The following is a 13,108-nucleotide window of genomic DNA, read 5'->3' as shown; positions in this document are numbered from 1 at the left end:
GAAGGGAATTTTAAAATGAACTACCACTTTTGAATACTGAAAACAGGTGTACATTTAACACATTTTATTATAGTGAAAACAGCTGTTTCAAACCTACTTGTATGCTTAATACTTTGTATTTATTAAGACATTTTGCAAAATCTGATATATTTATTGGATAAAAAAGGACTATGAATCATAGAAATATCAATAAAGAAAACCTGCTTAATTCAAGCATGTGCAAAGAAATACAGTTATCAAACACACGAGATTAAATAATTATCTGTTTTCTTTGCTGGCTCAATCAAGATAGATGTTGTACTGATGCCTTCGCTTACTGAAAAAATGACATAACATCCTTTCTTTGCCACCAACGAAATCTATCAAAGTTTCAAGAAGAATAATTCTAGATTTATAAACTGCCTGATGTCCTAACCAAACATTAGTTATACAGCAAATAGTTCTATTCATAGGCTAGGATTCATGTAATAAAAATCTCATGAAAATATAGAACACTCAAGATACCATCATCGCCGGAGTGGAGGTAAAAAGGAAAGAAATTGATATCTATCTCCCCCAAGAGTTCCATGAGAGGCCATACCTATCTCACAACTGAATTTCCAGCCCTCAGTAAATTGCCTGGCATAGACTAAGTACTCAATAAAAATTAGTGAAAACACAAATCTCAATATAACAATGTGCAACATTCAGTATCATCTTAAACATGTATACAGTAATTTTAAATAAATGTTTTATTGATATAAAATATATGCAGATAGTTTCTGATGAGTGTTCTATATCTAATGAGTAGCATAACTAGAACTTGGAAAAAAGGCAGACTAGTAAATGATCTAAAATCCCCCATATGTGACAATTCTACTCATTCACTGAAAATTCTAAACAGAAGCAAATACAGAAAGCAATTTGTAAAGCTAAGAAACTGCCTATTTAATTTTTAAGATAAGACCATACTCTTCCCTCTTTATGAATTTCAGCAAGTGAGTTTCCTGTTAATGTGAAATCCTAGAAGAACTAGGATTTCATAAAGCAATCACATATTTGGCCTAAAATCCTTAAGACAATCTGTTCCATGAACACAGCAACCTTGTGTTCCTTGCTTATTACTTCTTCTCCAGTGTCTAGCAGTTTGTCCCAGTCCAGGAACTTAATATTTATGGAATAAATGAATGAATGGACAGAAACTACTGAGAGACAAATTGTAATTCAATAAGAAAGGATTTTATAAGATTTAAGCTGCAGAGTTTCTTGGAGATTACTGTCATAGCTCCCTCAGTTTTCTCCAAGTTAGCCAAACCTTTTCTTTCAACCGGTGTTCATATTACATGACTGTGAGCCACCTCCTATTTTTCATTGCTTCTAAACATTTTCAGATGTGTTGCTGTTAATCTGTGGTATCCAGAATTGGGAACAATCTTCAGGGCTAGATGATATAAGTGTAGAGCAGAGCTGAATGCCAGCCTCCCTTGTTCTATAGATTAATGCAGCCTAAGGCATATTACAACACCCACTAGAGACCCATACCAAGTTGACTATGTCTTAAGTGCACTTCTGACTCCTCAACTCACATGGCTATCAACAGCATTTGACACAGATCACTGCCTCCCCTTTGAAATACTATCTTTGCTTCCAGGGCATCACACTCTCCAAATTTTCCACCAGTTTCACGGCTATTTCTTCTCTGTTACTTTTGCTGATTCTTCTTCATCATCTAGTGTCCTGATACTCAGATATCAATTTTTTTAAGAAGTCTATCTATAGATTATATTTATACTCACTTGTTTTCTCATTTAGATTCATTGCTTTACATTCCATATTTTTGCTGACAACTCCAGATTTATTTCTCTAATCCAGACCTCATATATGATTTCTAGATTTATATAATTAGAGGCAACTGTAGGCATCACAAACTTAGCATGTCAAAACTGAGTTCTTAAACTTCTCTTTCAAACCTATCCCTTGCACAATCTCTCCCATCTGGGTTACTAGCAATTTCATCCTTTCATTGCTCACACCAAAATACTGAGTCTACACCTGTCCTTTCTCTTTCATGTCCTATATTCAGTCAGCTACTCTTGTTGGCTCTATATTCAAAATGTATCTAAAATCTGACCAATTCTTACTATTCATTGCTACCAGTCTAAAGGAAACCACCCTATTTCTCTCCTCTGGTTGATGGCAAATAGTTCCTGCTTCTACACTTAAAACCTCTTATCAATTCTGAACACAGAAGACAGTGGTATTGTTAAAATGAAAGTAGATGCTTGTCAGCCCTCTGTTCAACATGTCCCTCACCCAGTGGCCTTCCATCTTCTAGAGAAGTACAGCCAGTGGTAACAATGACTTACAATGCTTTAAACAGATGTCTCTCAGCCCCATAAACACTCTGAATTCCTCTTCCTCTACCCTCATCCCTTCTCTCTTCAGTCTGGCTACACCCAACTCCCTGCTGAACATACTAAGCATGCTCTTTCTTCACCATCTTGCACAGACTCTTCTCTCCCTGGAACGCTCTTTCCTCTTCTGGCTTTGCTTTCATTTCTCATTTACACCTTTATTCAAATAGGACATTTCCTGACATTCTTTTTTATTATTATTATTAATTTAAAAAATTAACTAACACAACATTTAGAAATCATTCCATTCTACATATACAATCAGTAATTCTTAATATCATCACATAGATGCATATTCATCATTTCTTAGTACATTTGCATCGATTTAGAAAAAGAAATAGAAAGACAACAGAAAAAGAAATAAAACGATAATAGAGAGAAAAAAACAAAAAAAACTATACCTCAGATGCAGCTTCATTCAGTGTTTTAACATAATTACATTACAATTAGGTAGTATTGTGCTGTCCATTTCTGAGTTCTTGTATCCAGTCTTGTTGCACAGTCTGTATCCCTTCAGCTCCAATTACCCATTATCTTACCCTATTTCTATCTCCTGATGGTCTCTGTTACCAGTGACATACGAGGGTTCGATATGACTGACACGCGAGCGCCCAGGGCGACCCCCACCTGCCGAGGGGCGGGGCGGGACTTACACTCAGCACGAGGCGGCGACGGCGGCGCTGACGGTTAGAAGTTTCCCTGTTTCTCTGCGGGAGCCTAAGGGCTCCGCGCGGACCACCCGGTGGGACTGCGCCTCACGCTGAGGGCCTGCCGAGGCGAGAGACCTGCGCGGGGAAGCCGACAAAACTGCAGCCAGCGAGCCTTAAAATGGGGGCATAACCTGTTGGTCTCCGCGCCGGGAAACTTCTCGCAGTCGAAGCCGCAGCTGCCTCCTGCTGAGTGCAAGTCCCGCCCCGCCCCTCGGCGCTCGCGTGTCAGTCAGGTCGAGCCCCTCGCGGGTGTTCCCCACCGCCCCCCCCTCCCTGGCGCGGAGACCAAGAGGTTCTGCCCCCTGCGTCAAACTGACCTTACGGCCTGGTCCTCTGCTCCCCGGAGACTCACACGCAGGAATCCGGGCTGCAAAGCAGCTAGCCGGCCTCAGGCGCCCGTCGACGCGGCCCCTTTAAGGAGTCTCCTCGCCGTGTGGGGCGGGGCGCGGGGCGGGGCAGGGCCCGCGAGGGGTTCGGACTGACGGACACAGGAGCCACCAGGACGGCCCCCGCCTTCTGAGGGGCGGGACTTGGCTGCCAGAAGTTTTCCCGCAGGAATCTAAAGGCTCCGCGCCGGCTGTGGGGCCGCACCTAGGCGCGGCTAATGCCCCGCGGCTGCCTCCGAGACCGGCCGGGCAGCGCCGATGAGCCGTGGCGGGCCGAGCGGCCTTTGGGACGCCGCGGTCCCGCTGGTCACCGGCAGCATGGACTCGCCTTGGAACACGTGAGTGCCCGCCGCCATCGGATGGCGGGCGGGAGGTGGGGGGCACGGGCCGCAGGTCCCCCGAGCTCTGAACCCCGAATTCTGTCCCCGAGTGCCGCTTCCCAGCCCGAACTCTGGGCCCCTTGCCCCGCCCCGAACCCGTGGGCCCCTCGGATACCGAAAACCTGTCCCTGAATAAGGCCCCGGGAATTCGACCCTGGAGTCTGGAGCCCGGACCCCAAACTTACCCGCCCTTCCGTTTGCTTCATCCTTTTTTTTTTTTTTAACCGGTTTAACTTAAATGCTGTGCAAATTTATATCTTAAATTTCTTTTATACCTGTCTTTAACTGAGATGCAGTTTATATACCGTAAAAGCGCCTGTTTAAAGCCTACCATGCCGTGGTGTTTAGCGTCTTTACAAACTGGCGCCACCATTGCATTAATCTACTTGAGAACATTTTGCCACCCCGTGTCACCCCCAGGCCTGGCGACCACAGTCTGCCCCTGTCTCTAGGATGTCCCTACTCTGGGCGCTTCAGTACCTGGAGCTGACGGCGTCCCTCATTCCGTGTCCGTTTCTCTCCCGCGCGTGTCAGGCCTTTGCTCCTTTGGTGGCACGACAGCGCCCTGTCCTATGGCTGGCCCCGTTTGTGTGCGGGTCTTCCGTGGTGGACGCCCATGTGGTCCCCGCTGTGCGGCCCTAGTGGAGGGAGTTGCGGTGCTCACCACGTGCAGGTGTTCTGAGCAGCTTTCCACGCACACAGGGAATGGAGTGCTGGCGCAGGCGAGTTGTTTACTGCTTTCCAGAGTTGCTGCACAGGTCCCCGCAGCGGCCGCACGTGGTTCCAGTTCTCCCATCTTTGCCGGGGCTTGTCATTGCTTTTTCGTTGTTGTTGTTGTTGAGAAATGTGACATAGAAAAGAGCAGTAAGTTTCGAGGCACATTTGTAGAACAGCTTTCAGATTTTGGTGTGGGTTATGATTCCACAATTTGAGGTTTTTCTAGCTGCTTAAAATACTGGAGACTGAAAGTGACATCGATTTAATGATTCTGCAGTCATACTCCTTTGTTAAACCCTACCTTCTCTGTATAATTCAATCTCCATCTTTGGTCTTCCTCCCACTCTTTAGGGCTATGCCCTTTTTAACTCTTTCACTGTTGGAAGAGACTGTCGATAATATGGGGTAGGGGGATGGAAGGAACTAGTATATGTTCTGGAAGGGCTGAGCCCTCTGTATTTCTCTTGTCCAGGGACTCAGCTGGAGGTTGTGGGTTACTGAAAGTTACCCTAGTGCATGGAACCTTTGTCTATTTGTATGTGTTGTCCAAGATGTTCTTTAGGATTGGCAGAAATGGTTTTGGTTGGGGTTTGGCAAGGTATGATAGGTAGCAATGTCTAAACGCAGCATGCCTAAGAATGACCTCCAGAGGAGCCTCTCAATTCTATTTGAACTCTCTCAGCCACTGATACCTTATTTGTTAACACTTCTTTTCCCCATTTTGGTCTGGAAGACATTGTTGATCCCACGGTACCAGAACCAGGCTCATCCCTGGAGTCACCTCCGACGTTGCCAGGGAGACTTTCACCCCTGGATGTCAGGTCCCACTTAGGGGGAGGACAATGATTTCATTTGCAGAGGTGGGCTTCAAGAGGGTGAGGCCACATCTGAGCAACAAAAGCGGTCCTCCAGAAGTAACTCTTAGGCATGCCTATAGGTAGGCTAAGCTTCTCTTCTCCCTGCGTAAGCATCACAAGAGTAAGCCTCAGGATCAAGGGCTTAGCCTACTGACTTGGGTGTCCCTCATATTGACACAGTATCTGGGGTTTCCCTGGTGTTGTCATTGTTTTTTTAAAGGTTAGCTCTTGATGATGGTTATGGGCATCCGAGTGGTATGAGGTGGTCTCTTGTCTGGGTTGTGTTTCCCTACCAGTGACTGGTGAGCTGAGCATCTCTTCATGGGCTTCTGAGTGTGTTCATATCCCGTGCCCCTTTTCAGTTGTATAGTTTATCTTTTGATGGTGTCTGCTGGTTCTAGCTGTGCGTGAAGAGGAGGAAGGAGGGGCAGGTGCTAGTGCTGGTGCTGGTGCTGATGCTGGGTGGGCTGCACTGAGTTTGGCGCTACCCTGGCTTCCCAGATGCGTGGATGGTCACTTCCTGGCCTTCTGCCTGGTGTGACACCTGCTGGCTGGGTCCTGGCTGTGTGTCTGTCCTGAGGGGGCCCCCAGGACCCACCCGCATCTCAGGTACTTGGAGCCTGTCCCACCTGGGGCCGGTGCTCAAGTGAGCTTTAATGCCGAGGTCCCATTCTGAGGCCTCTTCCCGCACATTCCAGAGTCTTCTTCCCAGCTTCTTGGCCTGGGCAGGGCCAGCAGTCCATGGCAGGCACTGGTGGGCGGCTCTGCGGCCCAGGGTGGAGTGACAGGGACCAGACAAGGCTGAGCTGCCCTGGCTGCAGTGCAGTCCACCCTTGTGCAGGGTGCCACATGCTGTCACTGCCTGAGCAGTCCTGACCAGGTGCCCTAGGCCCAGATCCCTTCAGCAGGGCTGGGGCTTCTCTGTCCTCAAAGCCCCGACATTTACTACTGACCCCGTGAGTGCCACTCCCCTCTCCTGAACAATCCCCTTCATGGTGTGTGTGAAGTTTCTGCTTTATAAGTACCACAGACCTAGGGATTCCAGCTTCCCAGGGGTCACAGGCCAGGGCAGGGCCGTGCATAAAAGCACATCCTCATCGCCTCCCGGGGCCTCCAGAAACACTCACACAGGTGCCCACTGTCTGACACTGCTTCCCCCACATCCTTGCTGCCACCCTCCAAGGTGGCCCCACTGTGCCAGTGGGCAGGCGAGGACTCTGAACGTCTCCCTTCTCCAGTGGGTGCATCCTCCTTGTTCGGAGCCAAGGTCCCTGTGACATCCACCCTTCTTGGTCCCAGGGTGTCCACCCCATGTCGCTGCAGTGTCCACCCTCCATAGTCCCCACAGCATCCAGCCCAGGTCCTCAAGGCGTCGACCTCAGGTCCCCATGGCTCCCACCCTCCACGGTTCCCGTGGCATCCACCCCAGGTCCCTGTGGCCTCCACCCTCCATGGATCCCATGGCGTCCATCCCAGGTCCCCCATGGTATCCACTCCCAGGTCCCCGTGGTGTCTACCCTCCATGGTCCCCATGCATTCAGCCCTAGTGTCTCTGTGTTATCCATCCCCCCAGGGTTCCCACCATGTGCCTGCATGGGTTAGCAGTGTGACACCCCTCCCCTGATCCCCCACTGCATTCTCCCCCAGGGTCCTTGCAATGACCGCCCCCCGAAGGTCTGCGTGGTGAACCCCGAGTGTCCCTGGGCCTGTTAACCACCCCCCAGGTGCCCCCCCACCCCCGCCACATCCTCCTCCCCAGGGTCCCACGGCATGCCCCTGAGGCAAGGTGCCTGAGTTGTGCCTGGGAGGTGGCGGACAGTGGGCCGGGGTTCAGGGTCCAGGGGCTGCCCTTTGCCAGGTTGGGGTACCCCCTTGTGGAGGCTCTTTGTACAGGTGGGTCTGTGCACAGCTCTCGGGCATTTTCTGTCTAATGGTTTTTCACTTTTTTCTTCTTTCCAACCAGCAAGCCTGCAGAAGAACTGGCTGCAGGAGTTTTATCAGGCGAGCTGCTTCTCACGGCTGCTGCGTACTCATGCCTCACTACTCCTCTGGGCAGCACCACCGAGCCCTGATGGCTGGTTCTGGGCAGCCTCTGCTGGTAAGTGTTGCTTCAGGGCTGTGAGGCACGCAGAACAAAAGTGTAGACGAGCCCCTGGAGGCGCCGGTGGGGACGACACACAGGGAGGCCAAGTTCAATGGTGTTTTATCTCCCAGCTGCCAGTGTGTGTGCTTGGGGGTGTCTGTGCTTGGGGTTGCTCTCCATGGGGAGAAAGCCTCAGGCCCTTGTCTATCCAAGTGCATCTGCCTGCAGTCCAGCCCTCCACAGACTTATGGGTTCAGGGGTCGAGGTTGGAGGGGGAAGCAGGCCTGGCTTTCTGTGGGTCCGTGAGAGCCCTGGGGTAGAACTGGGATGTCGTCCTGGCATTTCTCAACCTCATTTGACCCATGCCCCATGCTTTTCCTGTGCAGTCCTGTTCTACAATAGGGTGAGGTCACTGTTCTTGGGCAGCAGATGGAGGGGTTCTCTGGAGGCCCATTTCATCTCCCCTCCTTGCACACACCCCAGGCCCCCAGAGGCTGCCTTGGGGGTTGCGGCTCGTGAGTATGGGCCTTGCCTAGGTGTGAGGGTGGAGGCACCATTGGAAACTCAGGACATGGTTGTCGGGTGAGGACGACGCAGGTGGAGGGGCAGGTGGTGTGAGGGCATGGCCTGGGCCACCGTGGCTCTCGGCAGAAGAGTGGTGACTGGCTGGGGATGGGGAGGGTACCCCATCCAGAGAAGCAGGGCAGAGCGGTCAAGGCACGGGGCTGGGTTTGGAGCATCCGGCCAGCCCTCTCAGGCCATCGTGTCTTGGAGCCGAGGTAGGTGGGGCTCTGTGGAAGCTGTGCAGGTGGGATGACAGCAAGGCTGCGGATAAGTTTGTGGCACACCTGTGGCAGCCAGGGGCACTGCTGAGGCAGTGCACCCACCGTACATGGTGGGACGCTCTGGCTGGCCTTGCCAGGCACCTCAGAGGGTCGAGGGTGGAGGCTGAGTAGGGCACAGCAGGGTGACTTTCTGCTACATGGCAGTGCTGACACCTAGGAGCCAGTAGTGGGCTAAGGTGGAGGGAGGGCTAGCCTGAGGGGGGAGTCTGGGCAGGAGAGGCACTGGGCAGGAGGAGGCCAACAGGGGTCTTTGGGGCCTGGTAGGCTGGCGAGAGTCCTCAGGCTGTGTGACCAGAGCCCACCAAGCAGTGGCAGCTCTCTCAGCTCCCTGCTTTCCATCTTTTTGGGTGAGAGTAGGTGCCATGTCAGGTGGCAGCTTTAGCTGAGTGCATTGGCTTTGAGGCTTCTCTCCCCTCCAGTCAGCTCAGTTCTGATTGGCTTTGCTTGTGCTAGAACTTGAAAAATGGAAATCCAGCAGAAAATAAACTTAGGTTTGGTTTCTTTCACTCTGCAGAATGTTTTTGAGATTATTCCATGTCGTTGCCTTATCAGTAGTTCACTCATTTTTACAGCTGAGCATGGCATGGGAATCCTGCAATCCATCCATTTTCCTGCTGATGGAAATATGGTGGTGTCCAGTTTTGTCTGTCACGAGCAATACTGCTGTAACCATTCTTGTGGAAAGCCTCTGTGGACCTGGCTTTTATGTCCTTTTGATAAATTCCCAGGAATGAAATTGTCAGGGTATAGGGTTTGTCACTGTCAGGTTCATGTGTCCACTTGGCCAGGTGCTGGTACCTGTTTGTCTGGTTGGGCAAGTGCTGGCCTGTCTGTCACTGTGAGGACATTTCTTAGAATTCAGTCACAATCACGTCAGCTGCATCCACAGCTGATTCCATTTGTAACCAGCCAAGGGAAATTTCTCCTGCAATGAGTGATGGTTAATCTAATCACTGGAAGCCTTTTAAGGAGGATTCAGAAGAGACAGATTCCCTTCCTGCTTCAGCTGGGGAGCCTCTCCTGTGGAGTTCTTCTAGACCCTCCATCGGAGTCCTCAGCTTCACAGCCTGCCCTACGGATTTTGGACTCTCCATTCCCACAGTTACGTGAGACAGTTTTAGAAATTTTCTATTTTCAGATATTTCCTGTTGATTCTGTTTACTAATCAAATGGCTTACTAGGTTTCAAAATAATATGCATGGAAAAATTATAAAAGTATGTATTTTTAATTATATCAAGCAAAAATGTGCAATTTTAGTTTAACAAAGCACTAGGAAGGATGGATGGAAGAAGGGAAGGAAAGAAGGAAGGGAGTGAGGAAGGCCAGGAAGGAGGGATAAGGCTAAATTTCCTTCCCTTTTACAATTCCAAAGCATAGTTACAGAATCATTGCTTCCTACAATAGCCAGTCTCCAGTATAAACCCCCACAACTCCCACCTGCAAGTACTCACACTCTTTTATAGGGTCCTTACACATTTTGCCAAGGCTGGTTTGTGTAACCAAATGTATCAATAGTATATGATACAAAGTTGGTCAGGCACTTTGAGAGTAGGTGATAAAGGACTAAAGCTTCCAATGTGGGTTCTCTCTCTTTTTCTCTTCTGTCTCTCTATTTCAGTCTCTCTCCTCTTTTTTATATCTTTTACTCAGGGGGAAACAAGATGCTGTGTAGGAAAAAACTCTTTAAAGTGGTCCATGCAATGACAACAACCATTTGACTGAGCTTGAAGCCCATTCTTCATCCAAAGTTCAGTCTGAAGAAGAAAGCATCCTCAACAGCCTGACTGCAATCTCCTGAGGGATCCAGTCAGCTAAGGCACTCCTAAATTCCCAGTCCTCAGAAGTTGTGGGAAATAAGATATTTTTGTTGATTTAAGATGTGAACTTTTACGGTAATTTGTTATGCAGCAAAATATAATTACACTAACAGATTGTTTTTATAAATATAGCATATCATTAAAATGAAAACCTTACAATGGTAGGTTTATTTTAAGCAACCAAGTTTAAGTATTCAAGAGGAAAATAGTTCTTTAGCATTCGTAAATTAAGTAAAGTATATTCAAGGACAGGGCAACATGTTTGATATTAATGTTATTAGCATAATTGTTTTAAGAAGGAATGGTTATCTTGATATATATATATATCAAAAGATTTTTGCTAAAATTCAACAATCATTTCTTATTTAAAAAAGCTCAGTGCAGACTGGAGGAATTTTTTATAAGATGCTATAAATTTGTATTGAAACAATGCCATAACCTTATTTTTGGTGACTCAACTGAGACATTTCCCCAAAATATCAGAATAAGAAAAGAGCACCTTTTAATTTTAAGCTAAGTTAAAATCAAGACATTGATATTAGACATCTTCTGTTTCTAGAATATCTAAAGAAAGGGAATATTCTCCTAGTGGGATGCTTGGCTCAGCAGTGAAGGATATTTACTTAGGTATAATGATACAGGGATTGCTTACTGATTTTCATGGACACATGTAAGACATTACTGTGATTATAATAACACAAGTGAAGACGTACAAATCTCAACATTCTTGATAATTTGTAAAAGGAAGAATGTAGCTTCCAGTAGGGAGGAGAAAAGGGGATTAAAAAAATTCTCATCTTACCCAGAGGGGAGTTTAGATACTGAATAAAATATTTGAAACTGAAATGTAGGCATGTTTTGGTTTGCTAAAGCTATTGGAATGCAATATAGCAGAAATGGTCTCATGTTTTCAGAGGGGATTTATTAAGTTACAAATTTACTGTCTTAAGGCCATGAAAATGTCCAAATTAAGGCATCCAGAAAGAGATACCTTGACTCTGAGAAAAGTCATATAGTATCTGGGTTTTCTCTGTCACGTTTGAAGGAACATCATGTCATGTGTTGTCCTTCTCTCCCAGCTTCTAGTTTCAGATGGCTCACTAAGTTCCTGTTTTCAGTGGCTTTCACCCTAAGAATCTATGACTCCTCACTTAGCTTCTCCAAGATAGACTCTGGGTTTCATGTCTTAGCTTAGCATCTCCAAACACCCGTGTCTTGGGTTTGTCTCTCTGCTCTCTGTATTAGGTCTGAACTCTAAGATTTCTGCCTGTTACCCTCTTCATACAGAGCTCCACAAAACGTATTAAGATTCCTCTTGAAAATGTAGAACTGTGTTCTAGTAGCCATGTTTCTTGATGATGATTGAACAATGATATAGCTTTCACAATGTGACTCTGATTGTGAAAACCTTGTGTGTGATGCTCCTTTTATCTACCGTATCAACAGATGAGTAGAACATATGGAATAAAAATAAATAATAGGGGAAACAAATGTTAAAATAAATTTAGTTTGAAATGCTAGTGATAAATGAAAGCGAGGGGTAAGGGGTATGGTATGTATAATCTTTTTTTTCCTGTTATCATTTTATTTCTTTTTCTGTTGTCTTATTATTTCTTTTTCTAAATTGATGCAAATATCCTAAGAAATGATGAATATGCAACTATGTAATGATATTAAGAATTACTGATTATATATGTAGAATGGAATGATATGTTGATGTTTTTGTTTGTTGTTAATTTTTTTAATTAATAAATTAAAAAATTTAAAAAAAATTAAAAATAAATTTAAAAAAAAGATTCCCCTTGAATGGATCACATCTCCCTCTAATCAATCCCAATCACGATCAGTGAGGGGAAAAGTATCTGCAGAGCCCCCTTCGGGGAATGGTGAGAACAGGGAGAAATTCAACTTCCCCAAGTTGAATTCTTGATATTCTCACAAGCAGTGTGGACAACCAAAGCTATGGGCTGAGCCCCCAGTCTTGGGGTTTGTTCATATGAAACGTAACCCTGCAAAGGACAGGTCAAGTCTACTTAAAATTTAGGCCTAAGAGTTGCTCCCAAGAGAGCCTCTTTTGTTGCTCAGATGTGGCCTCTCTCTCCAGCCAACACAACAAGCAGTCTCACCACCCTATCCCTCTCTACATGGGACATGACTCCCAGGGGTATGGACCTTCCTGGCAACGTGGGACAGAGATCTTGGAATGAGCTGAGACTCAGCATCAAGGGATTGAGAAACCTTCTAGACCAAAAGGGGGAAGAGTGATATGAGACAAAGTGTCAATGGCTGAGAGATTCTAAACAGAGTCGAGAGGTTATCCTGGAGGTTATTCTTATGCATCAAGTAGATATCATCTTGTTATTCAAGACATAATTGAGAGGCTGGAGGGAACTGCCTGAAAATGTAGAGCTGTGTTCCAGTAGCCATGTTTCTTGAGGATGATTGAATAATGATACAGCTGTCACAATGTGACTGTATGATTGTGAAAACCTTGCATCTGATGCTCCTTTTATCTACCTTGTCAACAAAGGAGTAGAACATATGGAATAAAAATAAATAATAGGGGGAACATATGCTAAAATAAATTTAGTTTGAAATGCTAGTGATCAATGAAAGCAAGGGGTAAGGGGTATGGTAGGTATAGTCTTTTTTTTCTTTCCTGTGTTCATTTTATTTCTTTTTCTATTGTCTTTTTATTTCTTTTTCTGAATTAATGCAAATGATCTAAGAAATGATGAATATGCAACTAAGTGATGATATTGTGAATTACTGATTATGTATGTTGATGTTTTGTTTTGTTTCTTAGTTTTTTAATTAATAAATAAATTTTTTTTAAAAAGGTCCCAATCACAATTGAGTGGGTTACATCTCCTGTGGAAACATCCTAATCAAAAGGTCCCACCCAACAATAGGTCTGCT

The 13,108-nt window shown here is 46.3% G+C and overlaps 2 protein-coding genes across 2 annotated transcripts in view; one reads left to right on the top strand and one right to left on the bottom strand.

Moving 5' to 3' along the window:
- LOC143658993 (ephrin type-A receptor 7-like) overlaps positions 1–3,615 on the bottom strand; it is a 67,439-nt gene extending 63,824 nt beyond the window's left edge. Inside the window, exon 1 of the mRNA XM_077131466.1 lies at positions 3,421–3,615. The gene's annotated coding sequence lies outside the window, so the exon portion shown is untranslated. The remainder of the gene's footprint in view (positions 1–3,420) is intronic.
- Positions 3,616–3,705: 90 nt separating this feature from the next.
- On the top strand, positions 3,706–13,035 carry LOC143658994 (uncharacterized). The gene is made up of 3 exons (XM_077131467.1): positions 3,706–3,827; positions 7,407–7,541; positions 10,023–13,035. The coding sequence occupies exons 1-3, from the start codon at positions 3,708–3,710 to the stop codon at positions 10,074–10,076; spliced, it is 309 nt and encodes a 102-aa protein (XP_076987582.1). The 5' UTR covers positions 3,706–3,707; the 3' UTR covers positions 10,077–13,035.
- The last annotated feature ends 73 nt before the right edge of the window (positions 13,036–13,108 follow it).

Source organism: Tamandua tetradactyla, chromosome 16, assembly GCF_023851605.1.
Source record: "Tamandua tetradactyla isolate mTamTet1 chromosome 16, mTamTet1.pri, whole genome shotgun sequence".
Taxonomy (NCBI): Eukaryota; Metazoa; Chordata; class Mammalia; order Pilosa; family Myrmecophagidae; genus Tamandua; species Tamandua tetradactyla.
Note: the sequence above shows the minus strand (reverse complement) of the source record. Positions and strands in the feature narration are given on the sequence as shown.

What these genes read in the sequence shown, in the direction of transcription:
- LOC143658994 (XM_077131467.1), top strand. Translation starts at nt 3,708, where the DNA reads ATGCCCCGCGGCTGCCTCCGAGACCGGCCGGGCAGCGCCGATGAGCCG. An exon ending in ATGGACTCGCCTTGGAACAC is followed by an intron (nt 3,828 to 7,406) that starts GTGAGTGCCCGC and finishes CTTTCCAACCAG; the next exon opens with CAAGCCTGCAGAAGAACTGG. An exon ending in GTTCTGGGCAGCCTCTGCTG is followed by an intron (nt 7,542 to 10,022) that starts GTAAGTGTTGCT and finishes TCTTTTACTCAG; the next exon opens with GGGGAAACAAGATGCTGTGT.